General features: G+C 57.5%; 2 protein-coding genes and 1 long non-coding RNA gene across 5 annotated transcripts in view; 1 reads left to right on the top strand and 2 right to left on the bottom strand.

Moving 5' to 3' along the window:
* Positions 1 to 782: 782 nt before the first annotated feature.
* LOC142049106 (uncharacterized) lies at positions 783 to 6,306 on the bottom strand. 3 transcript variants are annotated; one of them, XR_012657616.1, is made up of 4 exons: positions 6,174 to 6,306; positions 5,018 to 5,513; positions 4,444 to 4,647; positions 783 to 920 (listed from the first exon to the last, which is right to left on the bottom strand). It is a non-coding gene; the product is annotated as an uncharacterized LOC142049106 (long non-coding RNA). The 3 variants fall into 3 exon arrangements; XR_012657615.1 differs by lacking the exon at positions 6,174 to 6,306 and adding an exon at positions 6,068 to 6,146; XR_012657614.1 differs by lacking the exon at positions 6,174 to 6,306 and having other exon boundaries at positions 5,018 to 5,222; positions 5,349 to 5,987.
* Positions 6,307 to 6,647: 341 nt separating this feature from the next.
* Positions 6,648 to 18,456, top strand: part of LOC142049090 (E3 ubiquitin-protein ligase TRIM7-like) — an 18,140-nt gene continuing 6,331 nt past the window's right edge. The window contains exons 1-5 of the mRNA XM_075076539.1: positions 6,648 to 8,041; positions 8,306 to 8,402; positions 9,440 to 12,278; positions 14,950 to 15,730; positions 17,032 to 17,972. Coding sequence (XP_074932640.1) covers positions 8,009 to 8,041; positions 8,306 to 8,402; positions 9,440 to 9,951 — 642 coding nt within the window. The 5' untranslated portion in view covers positions 6,648 to 8,008 and the 3' untranslated portion in view covers positions 9,952 to 12,278; positions 14,950 to 15,730; positions 17,032 to 17,972. The remainder of the gene's footprint in view (positions 8,042 to 8,305; positions 8,403 to 9,439; positions 12,279 to 14,949; positions 15,731 to 17,031; positions 17,973 to 18,456) is intronic.
* LOC142049103 (C-type lectin domain family 2 member B-like) overlaps positions 17,967 to 18,456 on the bottom strand; it is a 5,102-nt gene continuing 4,612 nt past the window's right edge. Inside the window, exon 5 of the mRNA XM_075076571.1 lies at positions 17,967 to 18,443. Within this exon, the coding sequence (XP_074932672.1) occupies positions 18,230 to 18,443 (214 nt within the window). The 3' untranslated portion in view covers positions 17,967 to 18,229. The remainder of the gene's footprint in view (positions 18,444 to 18,456) is intronic.

Below are 18,456 nucleotides of genomic sequence, written 5' to 3'. Positions count from 1 at the left end.
GTTTTAATTTTTGGATGTTCGTGGTACTTATTTTTTCCCCCCGGAAAGGTAGGGGAAAAGCTTTGCCCCATCTCTAAAAATAGATATTTTTTTGAGTTTTAAGGGGAAATGAGGTTTTTAGAGGGAAAGGGGGTGTTTGAACCGGGAGGGGTCGGGGGGTTTTTCGCTCACCCTGTACTCACGAGCGGCCTCTTCGAGGGGCACCGTGGGGTGGGCGCGATGCTCGGCGCAGGCGCTGCAAACCAGGATCCCATCCCGGCGACAAAACAGACCGAGGGGTCGACGGTGACGGCGACAAAGCTCGGCCGGCGTCGGCGTCGTCAGCTCCCGGACGCTCGCCACCACGTTGGCCAGCTGACGGTTGGGAAGAAAACCTCCGTGGGGAAAAGGTAACCGGCACTGGGGGCAGGAGGCGGCCGCGTCGGCGGAGCAACGGTCGAGGCAACGGCGGCAAAAATTGTGGCCGCAACTCAAGAGCATGACGGGGTCGCGGAAGAAATCCAAGCAGATGGAGCAAGTGGTTTCCTCCTGGAGATTCTCCACGGCGTTTCCCGCAGCATGGTCGAGCCGGCGGCGTCCGGGGGGGGGGGGTGGTGGTTTGTTGTTTTTGACGTCTATTTTTGAAGAGAAACGCCCACGCCGAGGGGCCGGGCGATGCTTTTCCTGGAAGCTACGGCGGAGCGAGAGGCCGGCGTCGGCACCCGCGGCCTCGCGGGGAGGAGGGGGAAAAGCACCACGGAGTTTATCCGACGTTCCCGGCGCTAAAACAACCCCCAAGGACGAGGCCGGCGTGGATGTGGCGACGGCAGCGAGCCGCGGCGGCGGTCGCCGGGGGGTTGGGAGAGGGGGTTTATTTTGCAGGGTGGGTTTTTTACCGCGCTGGCTGCGCCCAGGAGACGCAAAGCGGGGCCGGAGGGTGGCTGCGGAAAGGAGGGAGTAATGCCGGAGGGTGAGGAGCGAGCTGGGCTCCGGGTGTTAGAGCCAATATTAGAGCCGGGCTCCGGATATTAGAGCCAGGTTCTGGATATTAGAGCAGATGTTAGAGCTCAGCTCCACATATTAGAGCAGATATGAGAGCCAGGTTCTGGATATTAGAGCCTGGGTCCAGATATTAGATCAGATATTAGAGCCGGGTTCTGGATATTAGATCAGATATTAGAGCCGGGCTCTGGATATTAGAGCCGGGCTCTGGATATTAGAGCCGGGCTCTGGATATTAGATCAGATATTAGAGCCGGGCTCTGGATATTAGAGCCTGGGTCCAGATATTAGAGCAGATATTAGAGCCGGGCTCTGGATATTAGAGCAGATATTAGAGCCGGGCTCCAGGCATTAGAGCAGATATTAGAGCCGGGCTCTGGATATTAGAGCCAGGCTCCAGATATTAGAGCCGATATTAGAGCTGGGTTGCATATATGAGAGCCAGGTTCTGGATATTAGAGCCTGGGTCCAGATATTAGATCAGATATTAGAGCCGGGCTCTGGATATTAGATCAGATATTAGAGCCGGGCTCTGGATATTAGATCAAATATTAGAGCCGGCTCCAGGCATTAGAGCAGATATTAGAGCCGGGCTCTGGATATTAGATCAGATATTAGAGCCGGGCTCTGGATATTAGAGCCAGGCTCCAGATATTAGAGCAGATATTAGAGCTGGGTTGCAGATATGAGAGCCAGGTTCTGGATATTAGAGCCTGGGTCCAGATATTAGATCAGATATTAGAGCTGGGCTCTGGATATTAGATCAGATATTAGAGCCGGGCTCTGGATATTAGAGCCAGGCTCCAGATATTAGAGCAGATATTAGAGCCGGGTTCCAGATTTGAGCCCTCACAGCAGCGATAAGCCCGGGTCGGGCAGGCGTTTAAAGGGCAATAAACCCCCCCACCAAACCTCAGCACCCAAATAGGTGTGAGAACCAAGAAGCAGGGGGTGTGTGGAAATAAGAGCCGGCTGGAAGAGGTGTTAGGGCAGCCTTAAGCCTCTGGTTCCCACCCCGGGAGGGAATAATGAACCTGTGAAATAAAACTAATTCAGGGAATCAAAACAAATGAAGGTCTTTGGGCTGGAAGTTTTGCACTTATAGAATGTAGCCCACATAAAAATAATAATAATAATAATAATAACGAAGAACCTAATCGGGAGTTACTGAAGTTATGAATAAGGGTGATAAACCAATGAAATAAATTGGATATTCCCAAGCAGAGCTGTAAAAGCCAGTGGTCGCCAAGCCCCAAATTAATCAACTTTGGCTTTTCTGCAAAAAAACCCCAGCCCCTTCCCCAGGCGAATGGGAGGCGCTGCCTCACCCCCACCCCCGCGTTGGAATCGGGGCAAAAATAGGCAAAAGCGACCCAAAAAACCCGTTAATAGACCCGGGTTTGGAGCGGGGGGAGCCCACCTTCGCCGCCCCAGGCCGGATCGAAAAGAACTCTTCTCATTGGTTCGTCGCGGGCAGCCAATAGGAGGCCTCGGCGTGTCTGGCGGCCAATAGGAGGCGGCGGTTGTGATCCGCTTTCCCGCGCGGCGGCCTCGAGGGCGGCGGGAGGCCAAACCGGCCCCAAAGCAGGGTGAAACCGACCCAAAAACCACCCCAAAATCAAACCAAACTGGGCCGAAAGCAACCCGAAACCGGCCCGAACCCAGCCCGAAACTAACCTGAAAATAACCCAAAATTAACCCAAACCTAACACAAAAACAGGACAAAACCAGCCCCAAACCAAAGTTTAAACCCTGGTGGCGGCTCTTTGGCCAGAAAAAAAGGCAAAAAAATCCCCAAACCTTTTTTTTCTCTTTGGTTTTCTTAAATACAATTTTCCCTAAGAAACGCCTTGAGCGGGGCTTTCATTACCAGGAGACAAACTTAATCTTCAATTAATTCCTAGTTGTTTCCAGCACTTCTTGGCCCTTTCCAAGGGGGATCTTGGCCTGCAGGAGGCTTCGCTGGCCTCAGCGGGAGGCTGGGCCAGGTTTAAATATTTTTCCAGAATTTTCCACTTTTTAATAAGTTTTTTATATTTCTGCCACTTGTAGGTAGGATAGATATATGTAGAAGTATCTATTTTATATGTAGAAAAGATATTTGCTGTTATATCTAAAACTAAACCACTCTTAGGCCTCAGTTAAGCTCGGCTTATCGCTTACAAGCGGCTCCGGCAGCCGCCGCGCCTCAGAGCGAGCGCGCTTCAACTTTCCTGCATCGATTTTTACCGTTTTTCTTTCTTTTAACACGGATTTTAACGGCCCCCTCCCCTGTTAAACCCAGCCCTGGTGCTTTCCCTCGGGGGCGCGGGGGGGGGTGGGGGCTTTTTTGGGGGGAAACCCCCCCGTTTTGGCGAGGGCGGGAAGGAGGGAGGGCGGGGCGGGGGGCGCGCGGGGGTTGACTCGGTTGCGTCCGCCCGGGGGCGGGGGGGGCGCGCGGTTGCGGGGGGCGCGCGAGAGGTTGACTCGGTTGCGTCCGCCGCGGGGCTATAAAAGGGGGCGCCGAACGGGGCTGACCCTCAGTCGGGGGGCGGCGGCGGACGGGGAAGGAGCGGGGCAGGAGCGGCCCGAAGACACACCCCCCCAGCCCCCCCCCCACCCGGAGCGGCGGCGGCAGCGGCGCCTCGGAGCCCCCCGGAGCGGCGGCGGCGCCTCGGAGCCCCCCGGAGCGGCGGCGGCGGCGGCCCGGAGCCCCCCGGAGCGGCGCCTCGGAGCCCCCCGGAGCGGCGGCGGCAGCGGCGCCTCGGAGCCCCCCGGAGCGGCGCCTCGGAGCCCCCCGGAGCGGCGGCGGCGGCGGCGCCTCGGAGCCCCCCGGAGCGGCGGCGGCGGCGGCGGCCCGGAGCCCCCCGGAGCGGCGCCTCAGAGACCCCCGGAGCGGCGGCGGCAGCGGCGCCTCGGACCTCCCCGGAGCGGCGACGGCGGCGGCCCGGAGCCCCCCGGAGCGGCGCCTCGGAGCCCCCCGGAGCGGCGGCGGCAGCGGTACCCCCTCTGGGTCCCCCTGAGCGGGCGCGGCGGTGCCCCAAAAGCCCTCCCGGAGCCCCCTCGGAGCCCAGCGGCGGCATCTTGAAGCCCCCTCGAAGCTCCTCGGAGCGGCAGCGCCTCGAAGCTTCAAAGCCCGGGGGCTCCCCTAAGCGCAGCGGCGCCCCAAAGCTTCAGCGCCCCTCGGAGCCCGGCGGCAGCATCTTGAAGCCCCCCAAAGCGCCAGCGCCCCAGACCCTGGAAACCCGGTGTTCCGGAGCCTGGTGGCGCCTTGAAGCACCGGTACCCCAGACCCTCGGAGCCCAGCGGTGCCTCGAAGCCCGGTACCCCGGACCCTCGAAGCCGGGTGTCCCACCATGCCGCGCATTGAAGGCACGCCGCACCCATCCCCTTCGAGGGCACCGAAGCACCGCAAGCCACCCCTGTCGGACATCATCCTCCGCGCCGCCCGCCTCTCCACCGCCCGCAAAGGCGTTTCGCTCACCTTCATTAAGAAGATGGTCGCCAGCGAGGGGCTACGACGTGGCGCGGAACAGCAGCCGCTTGAAGGCGGCTGTGGGGACTTTGGTCGATAAAGGATTGCTGCGGCGGGTCACGGGCAGCGGCGTCGCCGGTTCGTTCCGTATCAGCAGTAAGGAGCGAGCGGAGGGAAGCGGGAGGGCGGCCGGTAGAACCCGTCGTCGCCACTCTGGGAAGAGAAAGGGACCGAAGCGGGTGGTTAAATCCGTGACGCAGCGGTTGAAGAAACCGGGACGAGCCCGGGGAAAAGTGGAGGCGGCGGGCGCGGAGGCGGCCGGGGGTCCCGCGGAGGTGGAGGAGGGCGAGTGTTAGGAGCGTGGTGGATGGAGTGATGAAGGCTGAACCCAAAGGCTCTTTTAAGAGCCACCCCAGGGGGTTCAGGAGAGGAGCTGGTCACGGGCCCGCTCAATTTATCCTGTGCGCCGAAAATTGCAAGTAGTTTTGGATTTTATATATTTCTTTTTTACATTAATGACAGGCCGGGGGTGGTCGAGGCCCTTCTGGGGCCGGGGCAGGAGGGACACGAGGACCCGCCTCACCCTCCCCCGTGGCGCGGAGCGGGAATCGCCCCGTTGGCGGCATCGCGTCGCGCGTCTCCCCGCGTCCGGAAGGACCCGTTGGCGGCGGGAGCTCGGGCTCTTGTGCGGGAGGCGACGCCTCTCTCCGAGCGATGGGAGGTGGGTGCTGGTGTTCAACCCACTCGGCTGCCGGCACAATGAGGGGGACGTACTTGCCCCTAAAATCCTAAAAAAGGGGGAAATGGGAGAAAAAGGGGGTTGAGGGCCGCAGGGGCAGCGCGCAGCTGGGCTTCGCGCCTCGACTGGAAGGGGGAACCCCCCCACCGGGAGGCCACGTGTGACCCCCCCAGACCTGGATTTGTCCCGGGGTGGAGCTGGGGATGTGGTTAATTAGCACCTGGAGGTTAATTAAGGTGTTCAGGTAACACTTTTCCTTCCCTTTACCCTTTCGCCGCCGTTGTTTGATCTTCAGGGTTGGTCAGGATTAGTCGCGCTCTTGTCTGGAAACCTTTAGGGACTGCGGATGAGATGGGATTGGCTGCAGAATGCACACCCCACCCCCAAAAAAGGCAAAGAATCCCCCAAAAAGTTTGCAAAGGACCCACCCAGAAAAGCAAAGAATCCCCTCGAAAAGCAGAGATTCCCCCCTAATAAAAAAAAGAATCCCCACAAAAAAAATCCCCGCCAAAAAGCAAAGAATCCCCCCAAAAATTTTGCAAAGGATCCCCCAAAAAAGCAAAGACTTTTCTCCCTAAAAAGCAAAGAATCCGCCCAAAAAAGCTAAGAATCGCCCCCAAAAAGCAGCGATTCCCCTCTAAAAAAGCAAAGAATCCCCACAAAAAAGCAAATAAACCCCCCAAGAGAGCAGAGAATTCCCCCTAAAAAAGCAAAGACTGCCCCGAAAAAGCAAAGAACCCCCCAAAGCAAATGATTCCCCCCAAAAAGCAAAGAATCACCCCCAAAAAGCAAATAACGCCCTCAAAAGCAGAGAATCCCACTAAACAAGCCAATAATCCCCCTGAAAAAGCAAAGAATCCCCCCCAAAATGCAGAGAATCACCCCAAAAGCCACCTGGCTGCTTCCCCTTGGAAGCTTTGACGCTCCCACAACCCGGCCCAGGCACCGCGTCTTCGCTTTCACCCCCCCCCCCAAATATGAAAATATTTTAACCTTGTACCAATTTTTGGGGGTGGGGGGAGGGGGGAATGTGACACCTGATGGCCGTGGGGCGACTCTGTCACCCCACGGCTCCCGCTGGGTCCCCCAAAACGCTTCGGGGCGCGTTCCCTTGCCCGCAGTTGGCTTTAAAGATGTTTTATTTCCCCCCAAAAAAAACCCTTTTATTCCCCGGTTTTGCTGCCCCGTCCTCGTCTCCGTCCCCCACCAGATTTGGGGCTTGAGGGGGCAGAACCGTAACCGGTTCCTCATCGTGTGGCGCAATAACGCGCGGGGTTTTATTGCACAGCCTTTTTTTTTTGAGCATTCTTTTCCTCTCACTGACGTGAAATGGCCCCAAAATGGGGGCGGGGAAGGCGCAATCGGAGGGTGCAGGAGGCGTCGGAGCGCGCCGCGGCCCCGTCTGCGGGCGGGAGATCGGCCGCCCCCTCCCTCCCCCGCCCGATAAAAGCTGGCTTAGGCAGAGCCGGGACCGAGCTTTGGCCGAGCTTGTGCCAGAGAAAACGGAGACGGGGGAGAAAAACCCCGGGAGAAGTGACCGGTGGGGGGAAAAAAGAGCCGGAGGAACCCCAAAACGGCGCCAGCGCCGCCAAGGAGCGCCCCAAAAGGTTCGAGGGATGGGAAACCCTGGCGCTGCCGACTGGGTCGCGTCACCCTGCTGCCTTTTGGGGGGGAAAAGGGGATTTTGAGTGTGTTTCCCCCCCTAGTCCGTTGATAAGGGAAAGCGGGTTGTCCTTGCTTTGCCCGCGGGATCTTGTTGCGGATTTAAAGGTGCTTTGGGGTGGTTGGTCGTGGTTATTTGCTTCTTGTCCAGTGATCTGTTCGGGAAATTTGGGTGAGGCTCCGGGAAAATTTGGGTGAGGCTCCGGGAAAATTTGGTGAGGCTCCGGGAAAATTTGGGGTGAGACTCTGGGAGAATTTGGGTGAGACTCTGGGAAAATTTGAGTGAGACTCCGGGAGAATTTGGGTGGGACTCTGGGAAAATTTGGGTGAGAATCTGGGAAAATTTGGGTGAGACTCCGGGAGAATTTGGGTGGGACTCTGGGAAAATTTGGGTGAGAATCTGGGAAAATTTGGGTGAGACTCCGGGAGAATTTGGGTGAGACTCCGGGAGAATTTGAGTGAGACTCTGGGAGAATTTGGGTGAGACTCCGGGAGAATTTGGGTGAGACTCCGGGAGAATTTGGGTGAGACTCTGGGAAAATTTGGGTGAGACTCTGGGAAAATTTGGGTGAGAATCTGGGAAAATTTGGGTGAGACTCCAGGAGAATTTGAGTGAGACTCCGGGAAAATTTGAGTGAGACTCCGGGAAAATTTGGGTGAGACTCTGGGGGAATTTGGGTGAGACTCCGGGAAAACTTGGGTGAGAAACGGCCGGGCTCTGACTTTTATCTTAATTTAAGGGTGATTTTCCCACCTTTTCCCCCTTTTCCTCCCCCCGGCCGCTGCTTTCATTCCCCTCCCCGCAATTTTGCCAAGGAAAACGCACAGAAAAGATGCAACCTGGGGGTTATTCAACTGTTTTGGGGCGTTATTACTCATTCCCGGTGCCCTTTTCTGCTCATTTGCTCTCAAAACCCCGCGCCGGCTGGCGGGGGACGGATTCGAGGCCCTTTGACGTCAGCCCTTATCTCCCCCGGCCACGTTTTCCCGGGGGGCCAACGGCGAAATTCTCCACCTCTCGCAGGATTTCTCTGGACGTGAGGGTGTTGGCGTCACTTTATCTCTGATTTTAAGCATTTTTTTTTCCTCAAACCCAGTCGGATTTGTTCGCTCAAGAAATCAAGGAGGCGGGGATGGATTTGAGGCGGATTCATCCCTGAGCCTGCACAAGGAATGGGAATTTTGGGCTATAATCGCATCTACGAGGTAGATGGGTCCGTCCCAACATGCTTCTCGTGTTCCCCTTGTTATCAGGGAAAAACAGATTTAATCCGTCTCCGTGGGCCTTCCCAGAGATGAACCAAACTCCTCTGCAACGGCTGGAGGAAAAAAAAAATGGCATTTTCTTCCAAGTATTTTGATCAAATGCGGTGGTCGAACCCCTTTTCTGCCATAAAAAGGGGTGAGAAGCCAGGATTTGCGGGATAATAATTTGATTTTATTCCTTCTTTCCCTTTTTGGCGCCTCTAGCCGGGAGGAGACGCCGCCCTGGGCGCCATGGCTTTCCTGCTCAAACCACGCCCGTGGGATCTTGCCCCGGACTATGACGCAGTGAAAGAGTTTGCAGGTAACGGAGGCGGCGGGAGAGGAGCGAAGCACCAGTTCCCGCCGCTGTCGGGGCCGCAGCGAGCGAGAGGCCGTTGGAGCTGCGGATCCTCCGGCTCCACCCTCTGGCTCCCTGGCTCCTCTGCCTCTGGCCTCCTCCATCTCCAACCTCCATCTGGAGATCCTCCATCTCCAACCTCCATCTGGAGATCCTCCATCTCCAACCTCCATCTCTTGGCTCTTCCATCTCCAGCCTCCATCTGGAGATCCTCCATCTCCAACCTCCATCTCTTGGCTCTTCCATCTCCAACCTCCATCTGGAGATCCTCCATCTCTGACCTCCATCTCTTGGCTCCTCTATCTCCAACCTCAGCTGGAGATCCTCCATCTCTGACCTCCATCTCTTGGCTCCTCTATCTCCAACCTCAGCTGGAGATCCTCCATCTCTAACCTCCATCTTTTGGCTCCTCCATGTTCAACCTTTCCTGGAGATCCTCCATCTCTTGGCTCTTCCACCCCCAACTTCAACTGGAGATCCTCCATCTCCGACCTCCATCTCTTGGCTCTTCCATGTTCAACCTCAACTGGGGATCCTCCATCTCTGGAGATCCTCCATCTCCGACCTCCATCTCCAACCTCAACTGGAGATCCTCCATCTCCAACCTCCATCTTTTGGCTCTTCCACCTCCAACCGCAACTGGAGATCCTCCATCTCCAACCTCCATCTGGAGATCCTCCATCTCCAACCTCAACTGGAGATCCTCCATCTCCAACCTCCATCTCTTGGCTCCTCCATCTCCAACCTCAACTGGAGATACTCCATCTCCGACCTCCATCTCTTGGCTCCTCCATTTCCAACCTCAACTGGAGCTCCTCCATCTCTAACCTCCATCTTTTGTCTCTTCCATGTTCAGCCTTTCCTGGAGACCCTCCGTCTCTTGGCTCCTCCACCGCTCTCCGTTCCTCCTCACAAATTAACCCCCGAAGGGGATTTTCGGGGCGCGCCTCCCCTTACCCTCGCGTTCGCCTTCTGACGCCTTCTCCCGTTTCGCTCCCCAGTTGATGTGACCCTGGATCCGGCCACGGCGGGCCCGGAGGTGATCCTCTCCGAGGACCTCAAAGAGGCCTCCTGGGGCCAACCTGGACGCCGGTGGCCCGACGGTCCGGCCCGCTTCGACACGGATCCCTGCGTGCTGGGCAGCGAGGGCTTCGCCTCGGGCCGTCACTACTGGGAGGTGGAAGCCACTGGGCGCTTCTGGGCCGTCGGGGTGGCCCGCGAATCGCTTCGGAGGAAAGGTCGCATCCTCTTCAAGCCCGACGCCGAGATTTGGGGTCTGCAGAAGTACGACGAGCTCTGCGTGGCGCTCACGGCTCCTTCCAACACCGCCGTCCCGCTCCTTGCCGGCGAGATCGGCGTCTACCTGGACTACGAGGTCGGACAGGTCTCCTTCTACGCCGTCGGCGCCCGCCGACGCATCTTCACCTTCCCCGTGGCCTCCTTCCACGGAGAGAGGGTCTTCCCTTACTTCGGCGTCCTCCTCTCCACCGTGAGGCTGTGCCCCAAGGGCTGAGGCGCCGGCGGGGTCCCCCCGATGCCGGTTCTTCCACGGTGGTCGGAAAGGTCGAGTTTGGACGTCAATGTCCTCGACACTCCTCGACTCTTCGTTTTCCAGGTTTTGGGAGTCGTTTGCACCTCAGCTCCTGGCCTCCGTCTTGGGGGGTCCCGCCTCCATCTTGGGGGGCCCTGCCACCCGTCTTGGGGGGCCCTGCCTCCGTCTTGGTGGGCCCTGCCTCCGTCTTGGGGGGTCCCGCCTCCAACTTGGGGCATCCCGCCGCCATCTTGGGGGGTCCCGCCACCATCTTGGGCACTGCTACCTCCATCTTGGGGGGGTCCTGCCTCCATCTTGGGGGGGTCCTGCCTCCATCGTGGGGGGTCCTGCACCCGTCTTGGGGGGTCCCGCACCTGTCTTGGGGGGTCCCGCCTCCGTCTTGGTGGGCCCTGCCTCCGTCTTGGGGGGTCCCGCCTCCAACTTGGGGCATCCCGCCGCCATCTTGGGCACTGCTACCTCCATCATAGGGGCCCCGCCTCCATCTTGGGGGGGTCCTGCCTCCATTTTAGGGCATCCTGCCTCCATCTTGGGGGGCCCCGCCTCCATCTTGGGGGGTCCCGCCTCCATTTTAGGGCATCCTACCTCCATCTTGGGGGATCCCACCACCATCTTGGGCACTGCTACCTCCATCTTAGGGGCCCCGCCTCCATCTTGGGGGGTCCTGCCTCCATCTTGGGGGGTCCTGCCTCCATTTTAGGGCATCCCACCTCCGTCTTGGGGGGTCCTGCCTCCATCTTGGCGGTCCTGCCTCCATCTTGGGTGTCTCTGGTTTTTGGGTTATATCCCGGGGGTTTTGGGTCTGAGCTCGGGTGCTGCTCGTCTCATCTAAAAGCCGCCTGTCGCTAAATCCATCCAAAGCTCGTTAGCGGGAGCTGGGCTTCGCCGAGCTCATTTTGAGCTAAAAACTTGGCTTTTTCTCCCAAACTCGGCCCCCTTGAAAAGTTTCTGACGTCGTTCCCCGGTTCTGCCCCAAATTAAATGAAAAAACCCTCCATTTTTGCCGCCGTTGTGTTGATACCCGCCGTGACCCCCGTGTTCTGCCCTCCCCTGCGCTCAGGCTGGGGTCCCCCAACCCCTCCTCGGTCCTTGGGAACCCCCAAAACCCCCCCACGGGGCACCCAACCCCTCCTCGGTCCTTGGGAACCCCCAAAACCCCCCCACGGGGCACCCAACCCCTCCTCGGCCCTTGGGAACCCCCAAACCCCCCCCACGGGGCCCCCAACCCCTCCTCGGTCCTTGGGAACCCCCAAAACCCCCCCACGGGGCACCCAACCCCTCCTCGGCCCTTGGGAACCCCCAAACCCCCCCCACGGGGCCCCCAACCCCTCCTCGGTCCTTGGGAACACCCAAACCCCCCCCACGGGGCCCCCAACCCCTCCTCGGTCCTTGGGAACCCCCAAAACCCCCCCACGGGGCACCCAAGCCCTCCTCGGTTCTTGGGAACCCCCAAAACCCCCCCACGGGGCACCCAAGCCCTCCTCGGTCCTTGGGAACCCCCAAAACCCCCCCACGGGGGACCCCAACCCCTCCTCGGTCCTTGGGAACCCCCAAAACCCCCCCACGGGGGACCCCAACCCCTCCTTGGTCCTTTGGGGGCTCCCAAAACCTGCCATGGAGGACCCCAAACCCTCCTTGGGCCTTTGGGCGCCCCCAAAACCTCCCCACAGGGGACCCCAAGGGCTGCCCTGGACCCCCAACCCCTCCTTGGGGCTCCCCAAACCCCTTCACAGGGTACCCCAACCCCTTTGTCCCTTGGGGATCCCCAAACCCACCCCCCACCCCCCCCATAGGGGACCCCGAAGTCTACGCTGGACCCTCCAACCTCTCCTTGGTCTTTTGGGGACCCTAAACCCCCCCAAAAGAGACCCCAAAGGCTGCTCTAGGCCCCCAACCCCTCTTTGGAGACCCCCAAAACTCCTCATAGGGGACTTGAAACCTTCCTTGGTCGCTTGGGGACCCCCAAAACACCCCACAGGGGACCCCAAAGGCTGCCCTGGGACCCCCCCAACCCCTCCTTGGTTTTTGGGGGACCCCCACCCCGCGCCCCCACATGGGTGTTATTCGCCGGCGCAGGATGCGGCTCCGGTGTTGCGGATCCCGGGGTGCTGCTCCCCAGGCCCCGCCCCCCAGGCCCCGCCCCCCGGCCCAGGCCCCGCCCCCCGGCCCCGCAGCTTCTTTCGGCTCGGCCGCCGTCTCGTCCGGAGCCCCCCGGCCTCCCCCGGGGCACCCATGGGTGCTGCTGGCGGCGTGGGTGGTCCCCGCCACCTCCCCCCCCCCCCCCCCGGCAGGTGAGTGGGGGGCGGCGGGGGCGGGAGGGGGTGGCTGGGAACCGTGAATGAAGCTTGAATGAAACTTGAATGAAACTTTCTCTGTCCGTGCCCCCCCCCTCCCCGCGATTCGCCCCCCTGCACCCGGCGCTTTTTTGGGGGGGTTTCACGCTTTCCCACCCCCCCGCCCCGATTCCCGGGGCGTGGGGTGGGGGATGGGTGGGTTTGCAACCCCCCGCCCCCATCGCCTCAGGTGACGTTACAGATTTCATCTCCCTCCTCCCTGCGGCCCGGCCCGACGTCACCGATGACGTCACCAGCCCCAGCGACGTCACCGGCGCAACGTTTCAACTGCAAAAACACACCAGCAGCGCGTGGTTTAACCCCTCCTTCCTTTTTAAGCCTAAACCCTCTCTTTTTCTTTTTTTTTAGCCTAAGCCCCGCCCCCGCCGTGCTGTGTAAGCCTAAGACCCCCATTTTTGCTGTTTAAGCCTAAGCCCTCCCCCCATTTTTGCCGTTTAAGCCTAAGACCCCCATTTTTGCTGTTTAAGCCTAAGCCCTCCCCCCATTTTTGCCGTTTAAGCCTAAGACCCCCATTTTTGCTGTTTAAGCCTAAGCCCCCCCCAGTATTGCCGTTTAAGCCTAAGCCCCCCCCATTTTTGCCATTTAAGCCTAAGACCCCCATTTTTGCCGTTTAAGCCTAAGCCCTCCCCCCATTTTTGCCGTTTAAGCCTAAGCCCCCCCCATTTTTGCCGTTTGAGCCTAAGCCCCCCGCATTTTTGCCGTTTAAGCCTAAGGCCGCCCCATTTTTGCCATTTAAGCCTAAGCACCCCCCCATTTTTGCCGTTTAAGCCTTAGCCCCCCGCATTTTTGCCGTTTAAACCTAAAGCCCCTGCATTTTTGCCGTTTAAGCCTAAGCCCTCCCCCCATTTTTGCCGTTTAAGCCTAAGCCCCCTATTTTTGCCGTTTAAGCCTAAGCCCCCCGCATTTTTGCCGTTTAAGCCTAAGCCCTCCCCCCATTTTTGCCGTTTAAGCCTAAGACCCCCATTTTTGCTGTTTAAGCCTAAGCCCACCCCCCATTTTTGCCGTTTAAGCCTAAGCCCTCCCCCCATTTTTGCCGTTTAAGCCTAAGACCCCCATTTTTGCTGTTTAAGCCTAAGCCCACCCCCCACTTTTGCCGTTTAAGCCTAAGACCCCCATTTTTGCTGTTTAAGCCTAAGCCCCCCGCATTTTTGCCGTTTAAGCCTAAGCCCCCCCATTTTTGCCGTTTAGGCCTAAGCCCCCCGCATTTTTGCCATTTAAGCCTAAGGCCGCCCCATTTTTGCCATTTAAGCCTAAGGCCGCCCCATTTTTGCCGTTTAAGCCTAAGCCCTCCCCCCATTTTTGCCGTTTAAGCCTAAGCCCCCCCATTTTTGCCGTTTAAGCCTAAGCCCTCCCCCCGTTTTTGCCGTTTAAGCCTCAGCCCCCCCATTTTTGCCGTTTAAGCCTAAGCCCCCCCTTTTTTAAGCCGTGGCCATCTCTGGACCCCCCCGAGCTGCGCCTTAGAGCAGGGCCAGCGACGGCCGCGGGGGGGCGCCGGGTGCCCGGTCGCTGCCTCCGGCAAGAAACCCCTAAATCCCGGCGCCCGCCAAAGGTTAAAGGTTCCGTTCGCACGATTTTAGGTTTTTAGGGTCCGTTTTAGGCGGGTTTGTTTCTTTTGGTGGGTTTATTTCTTTGGGTGGGTTTGGGGGGGGGGTTAGTTCTCTTGGGTGGGTGTGGGGAGGTTTTAGTTCTTTGGGTGGGTTTTAGGGGGGGTTTAGGGGGGCTTTAGTTCTTTGGGTGGGTTTTGGGGGGGGTTTAGAGGGGGTTTAGTTCTTTGGGTGGGTTTGGGGGGATTTGAGGGGCGGTTTAGTTCTTTGGGGGGTTTTTGGGGGGGGTTTTAGGGGGTTTTAGTTCTTTGGGGGGTTTTAGGGGCGGTTTAGTTCTTTGGGGGGTTTTAGGGGGTTTTAGTTCTTCGGGGGTGTTAGTTCTTTGGGGTTTTTTGGGGGGGTTAGTTCTTTGGATAGGTTTTGGGTGTTTCTTTTTGGGGGTTTTAGGGGTTTAGCTCTTTGGGTGGTTCTGGGGGGGTTAGTTCGTTTGAGGGGGCTAGTTGTTTGGGGGGTTGGGGGAATTTAGTTTTTGGGGGGTTTTAGGGGGGATTGGTTGTTTTGGGTGGGCTTTAAGGGGGTTTTAGTTCTTTTGGGTGGGTTTTAGGGGGGGTTCTTTTGGAGGGTTTTAGGCGGGATTAGTTCTTTATGTGGTTTTGGTGGGGTTAGTTCATTGGGGGGGTTAGTTCTTTGGTGGGGTTTGGGGGAGTTTTGGGGGGAGTTTAGTTTTTGGGGAGTTTTAGGGGGGATTAGTTCTTTTGGGTGGGCTTTAAGGGGATTTGAGTTCTTTGGGGGACTTTTAGGGGGGCTTAGTTCTCCTGGGTGGGGTTTTAGGGGGAGGCTTAGTTCTCCTGGGGGGGGGTTTAGGGGGGAGCTTAGTTTTCCTGGGGCAGGTTTTAGGGAGGGGCTTAGTTCTCTTGGGGAGAGTGTTGGTTCTCTTGGGGGGGGGCTTGGGGGGGGGGTTTGGTTCTCTTGGGGGGGTTTAGGGGGGGTTTGGTTCTCTTTGGTGGGTTTTAGGGGTTTTTTTGGTTCTTTTGGTGTTTAATTATTTTTTTTAATCCTTTTAGGTTTTTATTTAAGAAGCCCCCAGCCCATCTGGGTCCGCGGGAGCCGCTCAGCCCTGCAGGGACCAGCAGAGCCTCAAAGGCAGCCTTGATGCGAGCAGCACCCCCGGCCCCAGGCGACGAGCTCAGGACCCTGGCGACCTCCTACCCCACGTCTCGCGAAGCCACTAAGAAAACTTGGAAAATTTCACTGCGACTCACCCAAACCTCGCTTTTAGGAGAGAAATTGGACAAACGGCGGGAAGCCTTTACAAAAATAATCTGCTTTTTGGCCGCTCGAGGAGTTCCGCGGTGCTAAAAGACGCTCCAGGCTGGGAACCCCTCACGCGTCACCCTCCTCAAGCAGGTTTTTTTTCCCCCCCTGTTGATGTGCAAAAACTGGGAAAACCCTAAAATAACAGGAAATGGCATTTAATGAAGCGTTTTGATGGAAGGAGGTGATTAAGGGCGGCCCCAGAAGAGGTTCGTTGACCAAAGATGAGTTTTTCTGGCGTGTCGTTGTCACAAACGGGAATAACGTGGTGCAGAAAACGCCTCAAAAGCCTCAGCCGCGAGGGCGGGTTCGGCAGGGCCTGGTGCAACGAGATGGAAACGGAGAGAAATCGCAAAAGGCCTTAAAAAAAGGCAAAATTTTGCCTAGGCGGTCGTCGATTTGTTTGGAAATTTCTGGGAAAAGAAGAAATCCCTCACGTGGTGTTTTTGTTGCAGCTGTTCCGCCCCTGTCAGATGGATCCCGCGGGCTCAAGGCCTGCGGAAAACCACCCCCCCCCCCCCAAAAAAAAAGGTAGGTTTTTAAATTGCTTTTTTCCTCAAAGAAGCCAATAAATGCTCAGTATTTCCTCATTAACAGCAGAGATTTAACTCTAGGTCTTTGCCTATTCCTAGAATATCTGTATTAGAGATAATTCTAGGCCTTGTTCTTTCTTATTTTTCCAGTGTTTCACCTTAAACAGTGGGAAGGGGCACGTACAAGCGAGCGAAGTCACCTCAGCTGAAAGCTCGAGCTCGCAAATGAACGTCCCATTTTGCAACTCCTTTGCAGGCACAGCGGGTCTGAAAAGCACCCAAAAAAAGAGCCCGAATTTGAGTGCGAGTGGACGCGCTGACCCGAACGCAGCGCTGTGAGGTCCCGCGCTGCAACAGGTGGCCGAGGAGGCCACCAGCCCCCGGGCTTGTGTCAGCCCTGGTGTGGCCAGCAGGAGCCGGGCAGGGATGGGGCCCCTGTGCTCGGCCCTGGGGAGGCCCCACCTCGAATGCTGGGCTCAGGATTGGGCCCCTCGGGACAAGAAGGGCCTTGAGGGGCTGGAGCGTGTCCAGAGAAGGGCAGCGGGGCTGGGGCAGGGTCTGGAGCGCAAGTGTGCTGGGGGGCGGCTGAGGGGGCTGGGGGGGTTTAGCCTGGAGAAGAGGGGGCTGAGGGGAGCCCTTCTCGCTCTCTGCAGCTGCCTGAGAGGGGCTGGAGTGAGGGGGGGGTCGGTCTCTGCTCCCAAGTCACCAGTGACGGGACGAGAGGGAACGGCCCCAAGCTGTGCCAAGGGAGGTTTAGGTTGGAGATTGGGAACAATTTCTTCACCAAAAGTGTTGTCAGGCCCTGGCAGAGGCTGCCCCGAGAGGTGGGGGAGTCACCGTCCCTGGGGGGGTTCAAACACCGCGCAGACGCGGCACTTGACATGGTTGAGGAGGCCTTGGAGGGGTTGGGTTGAGGTTGGACTTGATGATCCTCGAGGTCTTTTCCAACCTTAATGATTCTGTGATACTATGAATTCCCCTCATTTCGGCTGCAAGAAGCGGTTGGATTGAGGAGAAAGTCGATTTTGAGCTGCAATATTTGAAGCATGTAATACTACTACTACTCATAACAACATGATTGATAGTGCTTTACTGCAGGTTAAATTTGGCTCAGGTTTCCAGCACTGATTATTGCTAAATCATTTATTGTTTCTCTGATACTACTATCGGGCCATCTCGCCCCATAAAAATCTTGCATTCAGCTCAAGGGCGCGTGAAAAACCCTCAAAAATACTCATTGTGGTTGTTGCCAAGCATACGTGATGCTTAAAAAAAATTAGCTGATGGTTCTTTTCCTAGGGGGAGGACGGAGCGGGAGGAGGAAAGGTTTCCTTGAAGTCTGGGATAAACCCTGTTGATCCCAGGAGATGACGGAGCTGCCGACCCCATGAGACACCCATAATCCTGCCCCCCAGAACCCCTCACTTCGGTGGGACGACGGTGGTAAAAGAGGAGCAAGCAAAGGGTTTCGTCGGTCCTGGGGAAAAGCAGGAGCCTTTACACGTTACCGCTAAATACTGCTGAAAATCCAAGCGCTGCTGAAATTCTTCTCACCTCACGTCTGTACTTCGCCGATGGTCGTCGAGTTGAGACGCTGGTCAAAAAAAAAAGGCCTTTCCTGGACGTGGTTGTGCAAACCACTTTCATCAGTTTTCATCAAGAGGAAGTGCCCGAAAGTCTTCCCTGGGGACAGCGTCACACGAGAACATGCAAAATCTTGTTTTTTACTCCTTGTTTTCTTTAAAAAAAGGGAAAACCTTGCTGGCTTTTCCCTCTGACCTCACCGGCACGTGAAGGTGAAGATGTCGCCTCCTCTCTCCAACCTTGACTTGGACCCTCCCCAATCCTGCCCCACCGTCCCACCCCCTGGGTGGGCGAATAATCCGCTTTTTGATGCGTGGAAGTCCCTCCGCCTTCCTCCTGCGCTCGATCCAGAGCCGCATATGGTCACGGGTTGGCTCGGTCTCTTTGCAACTTGAGGTTCCCGATGACGAGAGCAGCAAATCATCGGAGGTCTCGCAAGCGTGGTCCATCCTCGCAGCGTTTCCGCCTGCTCGTAAGGTGTCGGGGGGCGGCTTTGCTCAGCCAACTGAGCCTGAAGTTGTCGCTTTAACCCCACAAAAAGTGGGGAAAAAAAGGCTAAAATCCGATGGCGTTCGCCCGTTTTGCTGGTCAAGCCGTGCAAGGCTGCGGACGTCTCACTAAGCTTCACCCTCCAGACGCCCTCCCCGGGGTCACAGGTACGGCTGCGGCTTTTCTCTCGCTCTGACATTTAATTGTAGCGGGTTTTAATGAGTCATTGCCAGGCGTGAACTGCGGAGGTGCTGGGAGAAACCACCACGTAGTTTTTCCCTGTTCATGTGACAAATTTGTTGGGGCAAATACAGACGTGTGATAATTTTGGTTCTTATTTTTAGCAATAGGGATTATTTTTCCCCTGAGTTTGATTTCTGTGCGGGGGTTTGGGGTTTTTTTTTTGAGGTTTTCCTTTGTTTCCTTATCGCACGCCGGGTCTTTGCGTTTGAGGAGCGCTCCCCGCAGCCTCGTAGGAACTGATGCAAAGGTTTTGAGCCCGTCTCGTCCTGTTGCCTTTGCTCGGGCTCTGCAGCTCGGGCTTGTTGCAAACCCAGGCCCTCTCGGTGCTGCAGCGGGAGGAGCTGAGCCCGTTGTCGTTCAGGTGAGCGCAGAGGCCGCTGCCGGGGATCTGAAACCTGGAAGGACAGA

Source organism: Phalacrocorax aristotelis, chromosome 31 (genome assembly GCF_949628215.1).
Source record: "Phalacrocorax aristotelis chromosome 31, bGulAri2.1, whole genome shotgun sequence".
Classification (NCBI taxonomy): Eukaryota; Metazoa; Chordata; class Aves; order Suliformes; family Phalacrocoracidae; genus Phalacrocorax; species Phalacrocorax aristotelis.
This window is presented reverse-complemented; position numbering and strand designations above follow the sequence as displayed.